Source organism: Drosophila subpulchrella, chromosome 2R (genome assembly GCF_014743375.2).
Source record: "Drosophila subpulchrella strain 33 F10 #4 breed RU33 chromosome 2R, RU_Dsub_v1.1 Primary Assembly, whole genome shotgun sequence".
Classification (NCBI taxonomy): domain Eukaryota; kingdom Metazoa; phylum Arthropoda; class Insecta; order Diptera; family Drosophilidae; genus Drosophila; species Drosophila subpulchrella.
The window spans coordinates 3,724,998-3,744,692 of record NC_050611.1 but is presented as its reverse complement, the minus strand read 5'-3'; the positions used below and the strand labels follow the sequence as shown (position 1 = coordinate 3,744,692).

The following is a 19,695-nucleotide window of genomic DNA, read 5'->3' as shown; positions in this document are numbered from 1 at the left end:
ATTTAAAGGCATTAATTCCTGTTAATCTTTTACTCTGGCAACAGCCAATAGTTCAGCTTTGTTTCAAGATCAAGGAACACATCATGCCTTAGCTGTATTTAACTCCAGCCTTGAGCGGTTTTATATGCACTCGCATACAGTATATGTTGATTACAGATCTGAGATAATCGGGACGGGTATAAAAGAAGGCGCCGGTGATCGATCGATCGAAGTTAGAGAGCCGCATAATGAAGTGCCTGACGCTATTGGCGCTATTGTTCTTGGCGACGTTGGCCTACGTCCAAGGTCGGTTTTGCAGCTCAAAGGCTTTAGCCAGAATATTAATCTCTATTCATTCACAGCCGGAAAGGTCACCATCAAGGGGGAGTGCGTTGATTGCTCCCATGGACACACCACCACTACCACCCACAAACCTTCAACTGGCAAGGGGAATGGTGGCAGGACTACTGCCAAACCCAAGCCTAAATCTTCTCCGCCCCGCAGGCCAACTTCATCGGAGGAGGATGATAATGACCTGGCCGGCGGTTGGTCACTACACCAATCAGCTGGAGGATCCCAATATATAGGCAGGCGTTCGAAACGCCAGGGTCAGTACATCGATCTGGATGGATCTGGAGGAAGAGGAGGAGGCGGAGGCGGAGGCTGGTCAGGAGGTGGCGTCACCACCATCGATTCACGTGGTTATCCCGGCGGAACCTTGGTGCGCAACAGTGATTGCGTCGGATGCAATATTCGCGGCTAGTAATCCGGAATTAGTTAAAAAAATTGCAAATCATTAAAAACAATAAAAAAACAAAAAACTATTTAAAGTTCTTATTTTTTAACCAATTCAATGTTATTTTTTATATTCCACTCAGCACCATCTTCTTTTGCCTGTCTTTTAACCCTATTATAGGCTATACAACTTTTCGCATTACAAATAAAATGATATAATGAATCGCACTTGGTATATATGTAACCAATCTATTGACGAACACATTTTTATAAATAGCTATACATTTATATAGCCTATATTATGACGTCGGCCACTACGTTCAGTTGGTTATTTTGATTCATAGCGGCTCAGTAAAAATTGTTTAAGTAATAAGGAAGTAAACTTGTTTTCTTGTTGGCATTTTTTTAGATTCTAGGTTTTATTTTAGTACACATTAGTTATATACATATGGTCCTTGGTTGAAGATAAGTTATGGGCCTTTCTCCATCCTCAGGTCAGAACTTTCCTATTTGCCACCGTGGACATTGCAGCTCACGCAGTCGCCATTGATAATAACACTTCCACCACCGGGCGACAGGGGAGCAGCTGAGAAAAAATGTGAAATAAGCTATCTGATCAATTACGTAACGTATATATTTATAACTCACCATTGGCTAGAGCCATCAAACCGACAATAAAGACAGTGACGGCTGTGAAGAATTTCATATTGATTCTAGTTTCAGGCTTTATATGAAAAGTGCGCTGGGAAATATTGGCTTCGACTGATGCTCTCGACTTACAAGGCCTGATCTTATATAGCCAAGTCAATCTGATTATAAAGACTCAAGTGCAAGGCGTCTGATAACCTCTCGTCAATAGTTTAATCAATAGATTTCAAAGGGAACGGGTTTCAAGTACGTAAATCCAATGATTAATGGCATAATTCGTCACTTAATAGTTACCCATAAATAAAAGATTTCTCAATGTTTTTTAGTGAGGAAAGGAGTGAAGCCTTCTATTTTGTTGTATTTGATTTCATGGCACTTTTATTTTAATTCTAGGTTTCATTTTAGTATTAAGCGGTATTATAAATATTGTGTCTTGGGTTTGAGGTAAGTAGTCCTTTTGTACATCCTTAGACATAGATAGATTCTCCTTTTAGCCACCACGGACATTGCAGTATTTGCAGTCTCCGTTAATGATCACATTTCCGGGATCGGGCGACAGGGGAACAGCTGAGAAAATATAGTTGATAAATAAATTGATCAGATTTTGGAAATTTATAGGCTTAACTTACCGTTTGCAAGGGCCAGGAGACCGAGCACGAAGACGGTGACAACTGAGAAGAATTTCATATTGATTCTGGATTGGTGGTTCCGGTTTAAGATGATATATGCGCTGAGCAATGGATTGGCTGTAACTGGTGCTCTCGGCTGTCCAGACCCGATCTTTTATAGCTGAATGTACGACCATAGAGCGACTCTAGTGCAATGGACGCTCGTTGGCTCTCTGATAACCGATGACATGGGAAAACACAAAAATGTAGTCAACAAACCCAGAGATTAAAAGTAAAAATAAAAGCAAAACAGCTGAAGGGAAATTCACAGCATGCAGATTTTTGCGCAAATATGTAAGTAATAAGATAGATTTGTATTGTAAACTTGATAAGACTAAAAATAATTAAATGAATTTAATAACAGAAGTAGGTTAATTCCATTGCAAATTTACATTTGTCAAAAACTTTATTATTACACTTTTAGGACATCTTTGGACTGGTTTTAAGGACTACAAAATTAATTTCTAAAATTTTAGAATAATATTAATAATTTAGCAATATTTCCTGTAATCCTCAGGGTCAATTATAAGGAATCCAAACAAATTAATAACTAATGTGAAATTAAACCTATGTTTATGGATTACCTATGTGTATAATATTTGCAATTTTTATATACTTTTAATAGTAAATAATAATAAGTATACTTGAATAAGTCAACAAATTCCTTAACACATTTCAAAATAATAACAAAAATTGTTCATATTCAAGGACTTCTTTACCAAACAACGTTTTTTGAAACTACTTGTTATAACTTTAAAACGCAAAATAAAGATTCAATTTCAAGATTTTTAAATCAAAACAAGCATCTGCTTTTTTTGTGAACACTGAGTGTTACCTACACGCTTGAGTTCAATTTCTAGCTAACAGAAATCAAAATAAAAGCTTGAGTACGGGAGGGGGATTCTGGAAAACCCCTTGCCAAGAATTATCTGTCAATTGAACTGGTTTCTGGGGCGAGTCCCGCACCATCCCACCTATATACGGTTGTGCGTCTGCTGCAATCTGGTTTCTACAACAAAGCAGGGGTGAACGCTTAAAAGCTTTCGGATTTCATGTGTCTCGAGCAGATTCTTTTTGCACCCAGATCGAGAATGAAGTGTCTGATTCTGGCCTTTGCAGTTGCCGCTGTCCTGATTTCCCAGGCCACAGGTAAGAATCAGATGGTCCCCCTTTCAGCCGCACGATTTTCTTATTATTCCATCACTTGGCAGCCGGAAATGTGATTATCGGCGGAGCGTGCAGGGATTGTAGTCCACCGGTGGCGGAAAACGTGGTGGTCGATGGCAAAACCTACAGGACTGGAAGGCCTGGCCAGGGAAATGTCTATATCAATTCCCCCGACGCTTATCCAGGAGCTCTGGACGGTCTAGTCCGCCGCCCAGGAGCTGGTCCATCACTGTCGGCTGGCGGAGGAGGAGGAGGAGGCGGTGGCACCCAGTTTCCCGATGGCTTCAGTGGACGCGTGCCAGGCGGCACTTACCTTCACAATAAGGACTGCGTCGGCTGCAGCATCAGTGGGGGCGGGGATTAGGCAACAATAAAGAACAAAACATAACACTTTGCATTTATACACTCTCTGGGATTACTGACGGCTCCTTAATAGCTGTCCATTATTTCACAAAAAGGGTGTACTTAAATTGGTTACTTCAAAGTATATTTTGCTGAATCAATTATAGAGAAAGTCAGGAAAGCTTATTCATTATAGTTTAATTTAATACAAACGCCCACAACTCTCCCTGTCCCAGTCGGAAGTTCTGAATGAAGTCCAAAAAAAATTATTCTAAAAACGTTTTTGTTTTACGCAAAACAGTAGTAGAAACATATTTTGTGTGGAGGAAAATAAACCCAGATTTCATCCGTTTGCGAGAGTTATAAGTCTTATAAAATTAAATATATCTACACCTAGAAAAATATGGACTTAAGACACAAAAAATGGATTTAAATTAAGTTAATATGGACTAAATTTGGGATTATGGAGTCATGGTCAGATTTTTATCTAAGCTTACAAAGGCATTTAGCTAATCGGTTTTTTTGACCCGGGCTCGAGTTCTGCACAAGACATGTTGCTTTTGTAATCTTAAAATTTGAGTATTATGAGTAAAGGAATTTAACAACTGAATAAGAAAGGAAGCTATCTTCGCCATGCCGAAGTTTACTTACCCTTGCAGGTCGTCCACGTTTTATGTAAGCTTATGTTCCACTTAAATTTACTATCGTATATGTTTAACGAAAATTAAGTATAACGGTCTATGTATTATTTTAACCTTAATTATTTGATTTTTCCTATAGCAGCTATATGATAAAGTCGTCATACTTGTTTTAAATTTCATACAAAATTCTTAAATATTAAAAGAATAATATTCCGAAGATATAATTTTTTAAAAATATTTTTTTGATAATTTTTGATAGAATATGATTGTCCGATCCGGCTTGTTCCCACTTATATACTACCTGCAATAGAAATAAGACTTTTGGGAAGTTTTCATCCCGATAGCTTTAGAACTGAGAGACTTGTATGCGTAGAAACGGACAGACCGACAGACGGACATGGCTAAATCGACTCGTCTAGAGATGCTGATCAAGAGTATATATACTTTATAGGGTCGGAAACGTCTCCTTTACTGCGTTGTAAACTTCTGACTGACTTCTGACCCTCTGCATGGGTATAAAAAGACCTCCGACTAACTAACTCCAGTAGGACTCGAACAATTGTCCACTCGCTTCAATTACCATTGCAATAATAAAATACATGTGTACGTCACGTGAATGTAACTATGTTATTGGTGTCTTAACTATTAAATAGTAAGCAAAGCAAAATCAAACATTCGTAATAGTACAGTACAATATTTTACAGTTACTAAAATGCATTTGTAAATTTTAGCAACCAATTCTTTTTTGTGCATACAAACAAATTTACACTGAGAAAAAAAAGCTAGAGAAAACTGTTGCACCTGTCCTTTTTCCCTCTACACAAAAAATGTTTCCATACAATCTTGAACCGCCAAATTCATAATGCTCTGGTCCTAGTATATTTTTAATTTTTTAAAATTTCGTTCAATTTATTTATTTATTCGAACTTAGGGGTAATGATTTCTAATACATTCTGGTATATTTAATGTTCAGACAAAACAATAGATTCTAAGCAGCATATTCCTGCTCAAAAACAAGTTTGTAACTAAAAACGCAATTTGCAATGTGGGTATTACCCACTAAATAATTGAAAATGCATACCTAAAATGGAGTTCAAAGTATTTATGTCAGTTCTATGATTTCTTTTAAAAAATATGAACTTAAAATTACATTTATCTTAATTTATTTAATGTAGGCTGCGAATACCCTTAATATTCAAACTTACGTCATTATTGGTTTTTACGCAGCGCTCATCACAGGTATAACTAAGTGAATTAATTATACATCGAAGCTGGGGAGTAGAAGCTTTAAAGCTGACCTGCATCAGATCTGAGCCCTCAGTTGTTTGAGATGGGTTATCAAGAGTGGGGGTTTTTGGAAAACCCATGTGTTTATACAATGCTCTAGGGTATTTTCTGATATTCTTGTGTTAATCACCGCCAAGGTAAGGTAATGCAGCTATATAAATCGAGCTTTGATGGTCCGATCTCCGTCAGTGTTTCATTTGAATTGTCGCAGTGATGAAGTGGTTTTCGTTATTGGTCCCGCTACTGGCGCTTCTCTCCCTACTCGAAATTGGATATGCCCGTAAGTACTGCTTTTAAATTTGTACTAACTTGATCTTATTAATAATATATCGTTTAATCTTAGGAACGATTCCCAAAATAACTATTAGGAATGGCGACATCATCGTCCATGGAAACTGTTATGGCTGTACTGCCAGAGCCACTAAAAATACGGCTCATTTATCAATTAAATTTACTCGAAGATGGTAAATTTGTGTTTCAAAAAATCCTCAAACTTGCCATATATATTTATATTATTTATAACTATTTAATTAATAAAAAGCTAACTAAAATGAAAAGTGATAAACTTAAACAATAACTTCGCATGTGTGAGACAAAAATCGTCTTTTGAATTCAACGAATGAAACTTAAGAAATTCGTTTCCTGGCTGGCCCACCTGTAAGTTGCTTCACTGTACTAAATTAATAATAGCCAAATTGCAATGTTCTCGTAAATTTGTCGTAAACTGAAGAATGGGTCGTAAATCATTCTTGGCCCAGAGCGAAGTTCCGTTTCGGCTTCTGTTTTATGCCTCATTGGTGGAAATATTTCAACAAAAAAGCATAAAAATTGCCATCATATTTGACTTTAGCCGGGTCCATGCCGTCGTACACGTGTTTTTCCTCGTTTTCCTTGCGGCAACGGCATTTCCACGTACCGCTTTTCCGCGTCCTGTGACCCGTGTCCTTTGTGAGATGTTTTATTGCCAAAGAAAACCGAGCGAAGGCAAACCGCTGTGCGCCTGTAAATGACTCCCCAGGCACCTTTATATTGACTCGTAAAATTGCGACATTTAGTTGTGTGTGTGAGGGGAGGGGGTTTCCCAACCAATCCCTTTACCACCCACCCTTTTTTCGGCCTGCTTTTCGAGGCCGAAGTCACGGTTTTCCGGGGGGTTTCTTAGAGCTTTAAATTTGATTTTTATTTGCCCCGACCGTTGTTACCGGCAAACGATTTTTTTATGGTCTAAAAAAACCTCTCTTTGATTTCATTCAGCGGAAATTGGAGTTTTGGCTAGCGAAAATTGTAAAAAACAATGTTAGGTAAAGCATGAAAAGAATCAAACACTTGTTGTATTTTTTTGTTACCACTCTTGTTGAAAAGTTTTGTGCAAGAACTTTGATTAATTTCGTTTGCAAGGTATCAAGAGATTAATTGAATTTTTCAAGTGCCCCACCGAAAAGGACTCAATTTTTTATAATTAAATTCATTTTGCTTCGCTTGCCCCCGGCACATTGCGCATACGCACAGTTGCACATTCAATTTGATGTCTGCATTTTCATTCTTTCATTTTTATCGTATTTATGAGCCCATCTCAAAATCCCTCGCAACGAATTTTAGTGGTCAGAAAAAGTGGAAAATATGAAAGGAAACAGAGAATTGTGAAATAATGAATATTAAATTGTTCATATTTTGTTGTCATTAACATTCTTCTGCAAGCAAATTTATTCAAGGGCTGGCATGTAAATGCCACTATTTTAATTGCACAATTTTTTTAAAGTCTCACTAATTAGTGGAACATTTTTTTAATAATTATTATAAATGAACACTACCAAGTAATATATTTTTAGCACGAATGTTAAGGTCTTTTTCAGTAATAAATTGATTTTTGTTGTAAACTAAAGCCATACTCCATTTTTCCACATATCCCAAAAACCGTCATGGTAACCTAATTACGCACTGCGAACATGATTGCCTTCGGAAAAATGACAGATAACCAAATATGCAATCAAATTTGCCAAACACAGAATTTTCCTGCCACTTTCCCATCCCCTTTTTGGGGGCCCAGGACATGTAGCCAACATGACCACCGAAGAGGGGTCAGAAAACAATTGCCTGGCCACGCCCCTGGGGCAGGGCCCACAATTTCCACAGCCATCAGGAGCACCACCATCACCATTACCATCGCCATCACCATCACCATTGCCATAGCCATCGCCTTTGCCATTGCCAACACCCCCAAGGCCGATCAACTGGTCATTCAATTTTGCAGGCCCTTCACCCTCGGGCGCCTGCATTATGCAGCTTACCTCGGACTGATTTCATTTTCGTAATTACCTCACCGACTGGGCCGACGCCCCAATTTCTCCTGCTCCAGAACAGGGCGCTGCAGTGAGCCAAAATTCTCTGTAATCTTACTTACCTGTAATCCATTATTTATATATTTTTCAAATTTGTTGTTAAGACCTTGTTTTATTTCTTTTTCTGTTTAATAGAAACAATTTCAAGGGAAAATTATTTTTTAATCGCAAACCAAATAATATTTGGGGAGTGTGGGGTGTGGTGACGAACGATTAGTTTTTTAATGCCACTTTTCCAAAAATCATTATTTTTAAAAAGCATATTCTTGTAAAAGTTCTGTGGCAAAATTCCAGCGCAGTTAAATCCAACAGCTCTTGGCGTTTACTTTTTTTCACTTATAAAAGTTGTAGGGTAAGGTGACGAACACACTTAAACTCTATGCAGATACATATGAAAAATATTTTTTTTTCTTGAAGAAAGGTTAAAAATGTTCAGTAATGGAATACAAATATAACCTAAAGAAAATGAATACTTTAGATCTGGACTTAAATTGAACAAATTAAGTTGTTTAATTTCAAATTAAAAAAAAATCTGCAAAATGTATTATTTTTTTAGTTATCGGCTGTAGAAAAGAAAAAAAACCGATATAATGTCAACAAATACCAAAAAAATTAATCTTCATCCCCTAAAAATGTTTGTCACGATCGCTACAAGGTACTGTTGGAAATATATAGGTGAAACTTTCATAAGACGCAAAAAAAATACAAAGTACCAATAACTAACATTGCTAACATTTCTATTAATACTTGTATACATTTATCTGACTTGCTTTTGAATAGGTTTTGTATTTTTTGCTCCATCTCCTTAGTCAATATTATCTCACGAACAAATTACGCGAATTCTTAATAACGGCACGATAGGAGAAATCGACTACAATTTCTTAGAATTTTTAATATGACGTCACTTGTAAGATTTGTCGAGTTCATCACCTTACCCTACTCGTCACCTTAGCCTACATTCCCCTACCTATTGTAAATAAATACAATTTATATTCAAGATAACCCTCACCTTTCATTAAAAATTGATACAAAAACATTACGTAAAAATTTTTCTTAGAAATAGGCATCAACCATAACAAAATAAATATTAATTTATTTTTTTATAACGATAACATAGAACTTGCTTAAGTTTTGAAATAATTAGTGAACTTTTTTAGAAAGGTATGGAATCCTAGGTAAAAAAATTAATTTTCCTGATATGTTATATTTTGTATGTTGTTATGTTGTGTTGATGCCAATTTCTAGAAGCCTATTTATTAAAGCAATAGTCATATGACAGAGGATTCACTTAACAGTTCATATGTATAGTATAAAACAATATTAACAAGAAAGGAAGTTAGCTTCGGCAAGCCGAAGCTTATGTACCCTTGCAGCTATAATTATTAAATTTAAAAACACAAAAAATGATATTCCCAATAGTATAAGATAATATGTCAAAAAACACCGAAGCTATAATTTGTTTCATATTATTTTCCTACCAACTTTCCGATCGTTCCTATGGCAGCAATATGATATAGTCGTCCGATTTTGATAAAATTAAATTCGAAATTCAGAACTATTTAAAAAATGTTATTTCCAAGCGTTGGAGGTTATATGTAGAAAAACACCGAAGATATAATTTGTTTCATATTATTTTTCCACCAATTTTCCGATCGTTCCTATGGCAGCTATATGATATAGTCGTCCGATTTCGATAAAATTTAATTCAAAACTCAAAACTAATTAAAAAATGTCATTTCCAAGCTTTGGAGGTTATATGCTAAAAAACACCAAAGATATAATTTTTTATACCCTTGCAGAGGGTATATTGATTTCAGTCAGAAGTTTGCAACGCAGTGAAGGAGACGTTTCCGACCCCATAAAGTATATATATTCTTGATCAGCATGACTAGACGAGTCGATCTAGCCATGTCCGTCTGTCCGTCTGTCCGTCTGTCCGTCTGTCCGTCTGTCCGTCTGTCCGTCCGTTTCTACGCAAACTAGTCTCTCAGTTTTAAAGCTATCGGGCTGAAACTTTCCCAAAAGTCTTATATCTTTTGCAGGTAGTATATAAGTCGGAACCAGCCGGATCGGACAACTATATCTTATAGCTCCCATAGGAATAATCGGACAAAAAAATGAAAAAAAATTATATCTTTGGTGTTTTTTAGCATATAAACTCCTAAGCTTGGAAATAACAATTTTTAAATAATTTTGAATTTTGAATTAAATTTTATCGAAATCGGACGACTATATCATATAGCTGCCATAGGAACGATCGGAAAATTTGTGGAAAAATAATATGAAAAAAATTATAGCTTCGGTGTTTTTCAACATATAACCTCCAACGCTTGGAAATAACATTTTTTAATTAGTTCTGAATTTCGAATTAAATTTTATCAAAATCGGACGACTATGTCATATAGCTGCCATAGGAACGATCGCAAAATTGGTAGGAAAATAATATGAAACAAATTATAGCTTCGGTGTTTTTTAACATATAACCTCCTACGCTTGGAAATAACATTTTTTAATTAGTTCTGAATTTCGAATTTAATTTTATCAAAATCGGACGACTATATCATATAGCTGCCATAGGAACGATCGGAAAATTGGTAGGAAAATAATATGAAACAAATTATAGCTTTGGTGTTTTTTGACATATTATCTTATACTATTGGGAATATCATTTTTTGTGTTTTTAAATTTAATAATTATAGCTGCAAGGGTATATAAGCTTCGGTTTGCCGAAGCTAACTTCCTTTCTTGTTTTAAATTTTTTTTCCGATTATTTCTATGGGAACTATAAGATATAGTTGTGCGAACCGGCTGGTTCCGACTTATATACTACCTGCAAAAGATATAAGACTATTGGGAAAGTTTCAGCCTGATAGCTTTAAAACTGAGAGACTAGTTTGCGTAGAAACGGACGGACAGACGGACAGACGGACATGGCTAGATCGTCTCGTCTAGTCATGCTGATCAAGAATATATATACTTTATGGGGTCGGAAACGTCTCCTTCACTGCGTTGCAAACTTCTGACTGAAATCAATATACCCTCTGCAAGGGTATAAATATAATTAGTTTAGCACTAACACAAAATAATTTTTAAGGTAGAGTTGCAAGTAAGGGCTTTTAAAATTTTAGTAAAGCAAATATTAATAAAAAATTCATAATTATTTTGCTCAGTGTCCCGTTCCCCTATAGGTTATCGACAGGTGCCGCAGTCTGGCTGGGGCTCGGTCGAGCTGGCTTAACGAGTTGATTAAATGCTGTAATTGATGGAATTGCGAATGGGGATGCAAGGTGTAAATGATCGGGCTTGGAATGCCGCCTGGATAAACATGTCATTGTCGTTAGACGATGTGGGTCGATTGGGTGAGCTCCAAAGTGATTTGGGATGGCCCAGCCATCGGTCCCCAACCCCTGTCCATCGAACCCAGTCCATCGGAACCTTTTCTCCCCCTCCCCATCGGGCATCATCAGTGGGCATCAATCAGAGAAGCGCCGGGAATGCGAGCGTATTCATTTCATAAATATTTGCGGCAAGGGTCGAGGCACGACTTTATAAAAGGGTCGCAAAAAGGCAAGCGAGAGAGGTTGGAATAAAAAATGATTTCAAAATTGAAAGGATTATGGGCGAGCGGCAACGGAGCGCGTTAATGTTGATGGCCGGATGGGTTCCCTTGGGTCGGATTTTGGGGACCTGGGACCTGGGGCCTGCGGGCTGGGTCTGCTGGTATGTTGCTGGTGTCGCTGTCAGTCAAACAAAACCGGGCTGAAATAAAACGAGGATGCTGTTGTTGGCCAACAATATAATTTGAACAGGAATGGAAAATAAACGAGCCGCACGAGAAGTGATTTTTGGGACCAAGAGGGGGTTATTCGACAAAAAAAAAAGCACATAAAGCGTGCAATTTTTGTATAAATCAAACCAAATATGTGAACAAAATGTTTTTATTTCGATTCCTCAAACCGGAATAGACACACGAAATGTGTGGACAGCACGGTGGAGCGGAATGAGCTTTTACCGAACAAATAATAATTGTATAAAAAACATTTCATCATTTGCTATATGCCACAGAAATATAAAAAATAATTAACTTTGCATATATAACACACCTTAAGTAAAAGGATTTAACTTTAAGATTTCGCAGTTTGTTTATAAGTAATGTAATCACTTTTTAAAATGTATTTAATAATTATAAATATAATCGCTTTAACAACATTTTATTCACTAGCTTATAATCGTATTATAACTCAAATATATAGAGTATATATAATGCAACAACTTTGAGTGATAAATGAAATCAAAACTACTTATCCCACTGTGCTGTTCTATTTTCATTACGTTGACAGCCACTCAAATTTGTCTACTCCAATCCTTTCTCTCTGACAACCACTGTGCAGTATTGGCTTTTATTTGAACACTAAAATAAAGACACTGAAAGAAAAATTATTTTTACGCTAAGAAAATAATGAATAAATTTACACGTGGAAAATGTTCAAAACTGCATTATTATTTAAAAAACTAAGCTTAAAAAATGTAAACACATTTTTTTCTCTTATCTCTAAGAAATTTTTTAAAATGATAATAAATGTTTGATATTAAAACGAACTGAATGCTTTATCAGAATAGTAAGGAATACGCCTTTTACACAGATTATGTTTGTTAAATGTGTCATATTCCTTTATAATACGTGTAATTACAGTTCCTGAACTTTTTTGCGTGTACTCACATGGGTGGACTTTCCTCTGGCATTGTCTGCATCCTTATCCCTTGGAACGGACAACTTCTACGGCTGCTGCTGGCAGTTTGCACAACGATAAATGTTATAACAGAGCTGGGGATTTGCAGCTACTGTTCGGGAGTTTGGGAGTGAAACAGCTGCCGCTTTTGGGCTTGGATTTGGTCTTGGTCTTGGACCTGAACACGGACTGGCAAAACTCAATTTATTGTCGGGCGCCGCAAGCACAGGACTCCCCGACCCGCCCTCGCATAAAGCTACCCCGCCAGGACATTATCCATCTATCACATTTTCCTGTAGCTCTCTTTCATCCGCCCTGTGGTTGTGTTTGTTCGGCTGGCATTTCCACATTTCCCTCGTTTCCACATTTTCACCTCCCTCCCCCCCCGGCGGCAGGACTTTATGATGTCCATTCTCGCTTTTCGGCGTTGACTGCTGAAAATTGAAAATCATAATCGCATCAACTTTCTGCACCGAAAACTTTCTCCACTGTCTGCGAAAAGTTGAATTTCTCTGTGACTTTCTCCCATCCCCGAAAGTAGGCACTGCACGATGTCTGAATGCTAGAAAGATAATTTGTTGAGATTAGTTTTCCAACACAATGCGTGGCTGGATGTGTGTTCTTTGCCGCTTCTATGTGTCTTGGTTAACCTTTGGCCATTGTGGTTGCCTTTTATCAGACAAACGGACAGCCGACGGGGGGTTCTGACCAACTTTCGTGCATATAAATTATGTGCAAGTTGATTATAAAACAATGCAAAACTGGACAAAAGTTTTCAGCTCAAGTTGACGTTAACTTTGGTAGTTGTCCTGGCCCACCGAGGACCACTTTTCCAATGCGGTCGAGTGGGTGGGACACTTATAATGGGGGTGGCTCAAACAGCTGCTCACTGTCGGGGTGGAAATCTATTTTAATAAAGTAACTACTTTGAATAGAACGAGGGAGATGTAAAGATTTTCTTTCAAGATTGTCGTTTTCGTTCCTCAAATTGTCGTTTTCATCCTTTTCATAGATTTTTGATATGGTTTACTTAATACAAAAGACCAATTTAATGGCTAAAATACAGGGTTTATAAGCTGTTCTTCATAAAAATACGATCAGTATTCATTTTGGGATCTAAAACTATTATTATTATGAATTGTTGTTAATATAAACTTATCTTTCTATGATATTAACTTACTTTAAATATACTTTAGTACATTAGATATAGTTTTATATAAGTGAGACCCGTTTTTTGGATAGGTATTTCATAGACATATGTAAGGCAATAGCTAAAAGATAATAGTCATAGAAAAGCAACTGTTGTTACATTAATTCTACACTATTGGCTATAGATTTGGCGTCGATAAGATAAGTGCACCTATCTCAATTATTAATAATTAATTATTACCTAATATATCAAATTAATAGGTTCCAAACTATTAAATTTAAATCAATTGGCTTAGAAATAATACCTCAAATCCGAATTCAAGACTTCTTAATATAGAAATGAAACTGAAAACACTTTACATTATTTAATCTTAAATCTATAGTATAGATACAGTATAGAATATTTTAATTTCAATACTGCCTCTGGTATACTTTAAATACAACCGGTATTAAATCCTTACTTTCTGTTTTTATGGGTTTATAGTTTACTAATAAGTAGCCATGCGGATATATCTTGTATTCGTAGTTATCTCGCTTCCTAAAAATTAAATGTATTAAATTAGAAACGTTTTATAAGGATTTAACAACCAACTACCATCCAAAGTTTGGATTCCAAACGCCTCACGCTGCCATCTCTGCGTGGTCAATCAGTAGCCGTCAGTGCTTTGGCTACATTAAGTGGGGCCATCATACCGCCTTTCCCCTGTTTACCAACCCCCCCCCCTCTCTGGTATTGCCCCTCGTGGCCCCTTCTGCCCCAATACCCCCCATCCCCATCGAAATTAGCGTCGCTCCGTTGGCCATAAGCCTGTCATGATGTGGCAAGTTGGCAAGTCGGTGCGTCTGCCTGCCACAGAACTTGTGGTCAGCTTTGTGCCATGTAATTGTTGATTTTATGCGTACGCCCGGCCATTAACGTGTTGCCCCAAGACCGCCGAGCTGTTGGCCGTGAAAAGCGAAGCGGCAATTAGGCCAGTCACAACTAGCGTGTCCACTGCCATTCCGTTTGGGGATGAGGTGGGAAAATTATTGTTTCGGATGTGTAAATTTGACCAGGCCATTTCCAGTAATTCTTGGACACGACGTTTGGAATGCAATGCTACAATTTACTACAAATGTCAAACGTAAATACAGGCACTTACGAGGGAAAACTACAAGGCAAAAGAGGAGCTTAGCCTTAACCTTAATGTTTCTGTATATATTAAGTCTGTTAAATCATCTAAGTTTATTGGTATTCATTATAACTTAGTAGTATCAACTTGTGTTTAGTTTCTATTGTCATATTTGTATCTATGTATGTGTGAACAATGGTAGTAAAAGCTATATTATATCATTTTTATTAAGATCTCATTATGCTATCTTAAGAAATACAATTTTTCTAATTATATATACTATTTATTGCATTATAAATCATAAGCGTAACGGATATCTGACGTTAAATAATACAAGTCATATCATTAGTCATAGTTATTGTTTAGTATCAACTTGTTTTTAGTATTTATTTTCTTATTTGTACATATGTATGTGGAAATAATGATATAAATATTTTCTTTTGGATCTCATTAAAAAAATACAAATTTTGTAATTATGATACACAAGTTATCCCTTAAAATAATACAAGCGTAAGTAATACAATTGATTTTGTAATGTTTTGGTATTCTTTTAAATTTAAAAAACCCATGATTAAACCGAAAATCACATACATACTACCATATTCTGTTCAATATATCATATACCATAGTACAATCCATCCAGTGCCTATAGACAGTGTCAAGCCCTTAGTTCGCGTCAGTTCCGAGCATCATCGACATCATTGTCATAAAATTAACATTAAAGTGGCAAAGGGATCATAAAAATAAAAATGAAATCAACGTATTAACTACACGACACACACACACAATCGCACTTGCCACCCCCCAGACACCCACACCATTGCAGGGATGAGGGGAGAAACACAAGGATAAGCTGGGCTCACGCCACATGGAAAATGGAAAAGGCAACGAAATAAAATCAATTCAAATAAAAAGCATAAATACGACCACAGGAAATGAAAATGACGACGATGACTGCGGCAGAGCAGCCCAAGGGTGCGTGTCCGGGGGCAGCAGGGGTGGCTGGGGGCGGAAAATGGGAAATGGCAGAAGGGAAAAGGGGGTGGAGCTGGTGGGCGGGCAAACATGTAAGCGCACATTTTACGGCACAAGCATTTTCGCTTAATAAAATGTTAAGTGGGGGAGAAAAAGCGACAGACAAAAAGCAGCGACAGTTGATGAAGGGCAAAGGAAAAGCCAGGGGTGGTTGTGGGTGGTTGGGTGGTGGTGGGTGGTTGGTGGGTGGAAAACTCACCCAAAGGACGGACAAACTGACGAAATGACTGACAGTGCGCGGGGGGCGTGCGGGGAGTCGAGTCTGACAGAGGCAGAGTCGTAAAATTATATTTACAACACAAACAAAGCTGTCGACAAGGCGTGGCAGCAGGGGCGGCATTCGGAGGAGGCGAGGGAGGAGGAGGGGCGGGGCAAAAGGACGATGAAGCTCAACACAATGATAAGCATGAAGCGGATGAGAGACCCACACAGCACGAAATATACCAGTCTTCAATTAAATTAAAATTAAATGTTATAAACAATATTAGTTGAAAGTGTCCTACGTCTATGTAATGACACCAACAACTTTAAATTACTAAGAAGGATGATTTATTATTTCAAACAAACAACTTTAAATTACTAACAGGAGGATACTATATACTATATTCAGTTATGGTAATAAAAGCGTCAATTATGATCATAAGTCAACGTTTCTTAAAGTCTGGTATTCAGATATAGATAATTTTTGAATTTATATTAATATTTAAAAATAAATAATTACAAATATTTTAAGGTTTGAAAAATCCTTTTCTATAAAGGTTGCATACCCCTTTTCAAAATTTTGCATTTTTTTCACTTAAGATAAAAAAGCGGGATTTTTTGATCATCAAAGTTTCCTTAGGTCTGAATACCATGTAGATATTATTTGAAATTATATTTGGTGACAATTAAATAACTATGTAATAATTTATAATAATTATTAAAAAAATATGTTTAAGTTTTTAAATATACCATTTCTATAAGAATTTTTAACCTTCTTTTCAAAATATTGAATTTTGTTCAAGTTAATCACTAGATTATTAAAATTTCTCCAAATGCACGCACAGTTAAAGCGAAAGAGATAGAAATACCGAGAGTAAAAGAGGGGGAGAAAGTAGCGCCAGCAAAAAGGACGACGCTTTGGTCGGTCCCTCGCTTCGTTTGCTTTCTCCCGGAGAAATGGGAAAGCGGGGGGGAGGGGAGAGTAAACGAGGAGGATAGCTGGGGCGAACAATTTCCCGCACTCAAAAAATAACAATGGCGCGTTGAAAATATCCGCTTCCGTTCAGAAAGCTACCAAAAGGAAAATACCCGAGCAGAAAGAGACAGCGCGTCCGAAAAACCGAGATGGAGCGATAGATAGAGTCGTGGCAGCTGGGAAATTTTTGGGGGGGGGGGCGGGGATTTCGAGGGTGGGCACGTCACACTCCAAGAATTTAATTCAATTTGAGCACAATGAAATCATATTTTGCAACAAAATGTGGCAAAATGGGAATGGGCACTGTCAAAATCACAGAGCGCAACGCTTTTCATGTCGCCTTCCACATTTTCCATAAGTACGAGTGACCAGCTCAAGGATGTTTTTTCGCCCCGAATATGTTGGCATTAATATTTATTTATCCGCCGGCTGAAGTGGCGCCCCTTTATTATTCATACAGTGTCCTTGGGGGGTGGACGGGGGGCGGGGCGTTGGGCCGGTCCTGTTTAAATAGCGCATAAAATAATAATGGCTTCATTAGCATTCCCATTCGAATTCTATTTATTTGCCCACTTTTCAACGCACATAATTACATAATTTGCTCGGTGCGGGCGGAAGGATATAAATTCGTACATACACACATTTAGGCCCAATCGATGTGCAACATTTTAGGGCAGATAGGAGTACAAACAAACGCCTCTCGGGGGATTATTTTCATTTTGACAGGCAACACATCCATAGGGTTGTATGTACAAGTGATATTATATTTATGTACAGTAACTGTCAACCAAATTAGCTCTTAGAACTAAATGTGATTAAAATTAATAATCTAAGGTTCATAAATAATCATTTAATAGCCATGTCTTTAAATTCAATTTTATATTTATTATTTTATATTTAGAAATAAAATCTTTTTAGTAAGTACACATCTCAATGAAAACTGTAGTATCAAATAGATAGTCAATATAAGGTTTAAAAAAAAAACGTTTCAAAGGGAACAGCTTTTTTGTTACCTAAGAAAAAAAAGGAAAACATGTAGTAAATTTGCAAATCAACACAACAAATTATAAATATAATTTAATTTAATAATGTAATAATAATGTAGTATATGAAATTAAATATTTTTCGTTGTCCCTTATGGTTTTTAAAACAATGAATTAGAACAATAAGCAAACTGAATCTAAGAATTAAAATTGATTTAATTAATTAATTAATTAATATTCTCAGAACATTATTAACATTATTCTGAAATAAATATTTGGATAACATTAAGCAATAAAATATATTGTGTAAGTTCTCATTTTCGTGTGTGTGTTCTTAAATAGGTATTAAACTTAAGGGATTTTTTTTAAGTAATAAAAACGTTTCCTGGACTAACATTATTTTCGTTTGTTTAGAAAATATAGGCAAACATGTATACAATTTAGAAATCAATACCAAAATTGTTTAAATTCAAATGTTTTACCACTGATAAGTATTTTTCTTAGTCACTAATGGCTTGTAAAACAGTGGATAATAACATAATAAACAAATTGCCCGAGAAAATCAAATATATATCGAGGTAATTGCCTTTTTAAGGAGACATTCGGTGTCCCCTTTTTCTGTCCGCAACTGTACGGGAAGGATTTGTGAGGCTTTTTGAGGTCCTCTGGTCCTTTGGCCAGGAACTGAGCCGTAAACTGAGGGCATCCAGTGGCAACGGACCATTCCGGAGTGAAATATTGCCAGCATTGACAAATGTTGTTTGCCTGAGCACCCTTGGGCCCAGGACGTGCGTGTCCTTCCCGCACACACACTCCCACTCCCCCCTCCCCCCCTCACACCACCCACCCATCCTGCCACCCACTTCCTGTGTTTGTGTGTCAGCAATAAAATGAAAAATATTTGAACTCTTGCAAAAAGCGCACAAGGATATCAATTCCCCAAATGCCTTCGATGTGTGTATGCGTGCATAGTCAAATCCAACTAGAAATCACAATCACAGCAATAAAATTGAGAGAGCGTGCACGAATGCCAATGGAAAAACAAGGAGCAAACACTTTGCCCAAGTATATTTGGTTGCAGAGCACAAACAAGTTTTCCGGCAAAGGAAAAGCCATCGGGAGGCGGCGAGGAGTGGCTGCCAGGAAAAGGATGAAAATATTATGAGGCAGGGCTGGATTCGAGAGGAAAATATGATGCTAAAAAGTTTTTATTTGAATTTGATCCTAATGATTAAAATAAATTAATCTGCACATTAATTTATAAATCAAATCCAATTAGCAATCATTTTTGAAGATACTCATAAAATAAATGTAAGCTTATTCAACTTTTCTTATAATGGTGAAGATTTACTTAGGCCTCCAAAAAGCAGACTACGATTTTATTACTTTTCAAGCCTATAACTGAGCAACACTTTTTTTTCTATCAAGATAAACGGTTAAAACGTCATAAATACAGATACATTTTTAACCCTAATTCAGGGAATAAAGAGTAAATAAGATATAACAAAAAAATAAATAATAAAAAGACTTAATAAAATATATAAACATTTATTACTTTATTTATTAAGTTTTCCCAGTCGCTCCTGAAGAAAAACTTAGGCAAAGTGGAATTTATTTGCCTTTTGCTTCGATGAGTGCCAAAGGCATCTTTCAAAATGCTGATGACGATTTGAAAATGCCCATGTCCTGCGTTCCCCCTTATG

General features: G+C 36.7%; 5 protein-coding genes across 7 annotated transcripts; 3 read left to right on the top strand and 2 right to left on the bottom strand.

Annotated features, from left to right (window-relative positions):
- Positions 1 to 138: 138 nt before the first annotated feature.
- On the top strand, positions 139 to 785 carry LOC119550900 (bomanin Bicipital 1). Its single transcript, XM_037859891.1, has 2 exons — positions 139 to 285; positions 342 to 785. Exons 1-2 carry the CDS (start codon positions 228 to 230, stop codon positions 740 to 742), a joined length of 459 nt encoding a protein of 152 aa, XP_037715819.1. The 5' UTR covers positions 139 to 227; the 3' UTR covers positions 743 to 785.
- Positions 786 to 1,112: 327 nt separating this feature from the next.
- Positions 1,113 to 1,522, bottom strand: LOC119550902 (bomanin Short 2-like). Its single transcript, XM_037859893.1, has 2 exons — positions 1,363 to 1,522; positions 1,113 to 1,300 (listed from the first exon to the last, which is right to left on the bottom strand). The coding sequence occupies exons 1-2, from the start codon at positions 1,418 to 1,420 to the stop codon at positions 1,221 to 1,223; spliced, it is 138 nt and encodes a 45-aa protein (XP_037715821.1). The 5' UTR covers positions 1,421 to 1,522; the 3' UTR covers positions 1,113 to 1,220.
- Positions 1,523 to 1,700: 178 nt separating this feature from the next.
- LOC119550903 (bomanin Short 2-like) lies at positions 1,701 to 2,151 on the bottom strand. The gene is made up of 2 exons (XM_037859894.1): positions 1,992 to 2,151; positions 1,701 to 1,929 (listed from the first exon to the last, which is right to left on the bottom strand). The coding sequence occupies exons 1-2, from the start codon at positions 2,047 to 2,049 to the stop codon at positions 1,853 to 1,855; spliced, it is 135 nt and encodes a 44-aa protein (XP_037715822.1). The 5' UTR covers positions 2,050 to 2,151; the 3' UTR covers positions 1,701 to 1,852.
- Positions 2,152 to 3,023: 872 nt separating this feature from the next.
- Positions 3,024 to 3,587, top strand: LOC119550538 (bomanin Bicipital 1). The gene is made up of 2 exons (XM_037859260.1): positions 3,024 to 3,179; positions 3,242 to 3,587. The coding sequence occupies exons 1-2, from the start codon at positions 3,083 to 3,085 to the stop codon at positions 3,559 to 3,561; spliced, it is 417 nt and encodes a 138-aa protein (XP_037715188.1). The 5' UTR covers positions 3,024 to 3,082; the 3' UTR covers positions 3,562 to 3,587.
- Positions 3,588 to 5,509: 1,922 nt separating this feature from the next.
- Positions 5,510 to 6,016, top strand: LOC119550853. Of its 3 annotated transcripts, none has more exons than XM_037859823.1 (3): positions 5,510 to 5,604; positions 5,679 to 5,747; positions 5,811 to 6,016. In XM_037859823.1, exons 2-3 carry the CDS (start codon positions 5,681 to 5,683, stop codon positions 5,933 to 5,935), a joined length of 192 nt encoding a protein of 63 aa, XP_037715751.1. In that variant the 5' UTR covers positions 5,510 to 5,604; positions 5,679 to 5,680; the 3' UTR covers positions 5,936 to 6,016. The 3 variants fall into 3 exon arrangements, with proteins under 3 accessions (XP_037715751.1, XP_037715750.1, XP_037715753.1); XM_037859825.1 differs by having other exon boundaries at positions 5,545 to 5,604; positions 5,657 to 5,747; XM_037859822.1 differs by having other exon boundaries at positions 5,512 to 5,747; positions 5,811 to 6,015.
- The last annotated feature ends 13,679 nt before the right edge of the window (positions 6,017 to 19,695 follow it).

What these genes read in the sequence shown, in the direction of transcription:
- LOC119550853 (XM_037859823.1), top strand. Translation starts at nt 5,681, where the DNA reads ATGAAGTGGTTTTCGTTATTGGTCCCGCTACTGGCGCTTCTCTCCCTA. An exon ending in ACTCGAAATTGGATATGCCC is followed by an intron (nt 5,748 to 5,810) that starts GTAAGTACTGCT and finishes GTTTAATCTTAG; the next exon opens with GAACGATTCCCAAAATAACT.
- LOC119550538 (XM_037859260.1), top strand. Translation starts at nt 3,083, where the DNA reads ATGTGTCTCGAGCAGATTCTTTTTGCACCCAGATCGAGAATGAAGTGT. An exon ending in CCTGATTTCCCAGGCCACAG is followed by an intron (nt 3,180 to 3,241) that starts GTAAGAATCAGA and finishes ATCACTTGGCAG; the next exon opens with CCGGAAATGTGATTATCGGC.
- LOC119550903 (XM_037859894.1), bottom strand. Translation starts at nt 2,049, where the DNA reads ATGAAATTCTTCTCAGTTGTCACCGTCTTCGTGCTCGGTCTCCTGGCC. An exon ending in TCTCCTGGCCCTTGCAAACG is followed by an intron (nt 1,930 to 1,991) that starts GTAAGTTAAGCC and finishes ATATTTTCTCAG; the next exon opens with CTGTTCCCCTGTCGCCCGAT.
- LOC119550902 (XM_037859893.1), bottom strand. Translation starts at nt 1,420, where the DNA reads ATGAAATTCTTCACAGCCGTCACTGTCTTTATTGTCGGTTTGATGGCT. An exon ending in TTTGATGGCTCTAGCCAATG is followed by an intron (nt 1,301 to 1,362) that starts GTGAGTTATAAA and finishes ATTTTTTCTCAG; the next exon opens with CTGCTCCCCTGTCGCCCGGT.
- LOC119550900 (XM_037859891.1), top strand. Translation starts at nt 228, where the DNA reads ATGAAGTGCCTGACGCTATTGGCGCTATTGTTCTTGGCGACGTTGGCC. An exon ending in GACGTTGGCCTACGTCCAAG is followed by an intron (nt 286 to 341) that starts GTCGGTTTTGCA and finishes ATTCATTCACAG; the next exon opens with CCGGAAAGGTCACCATCAAG.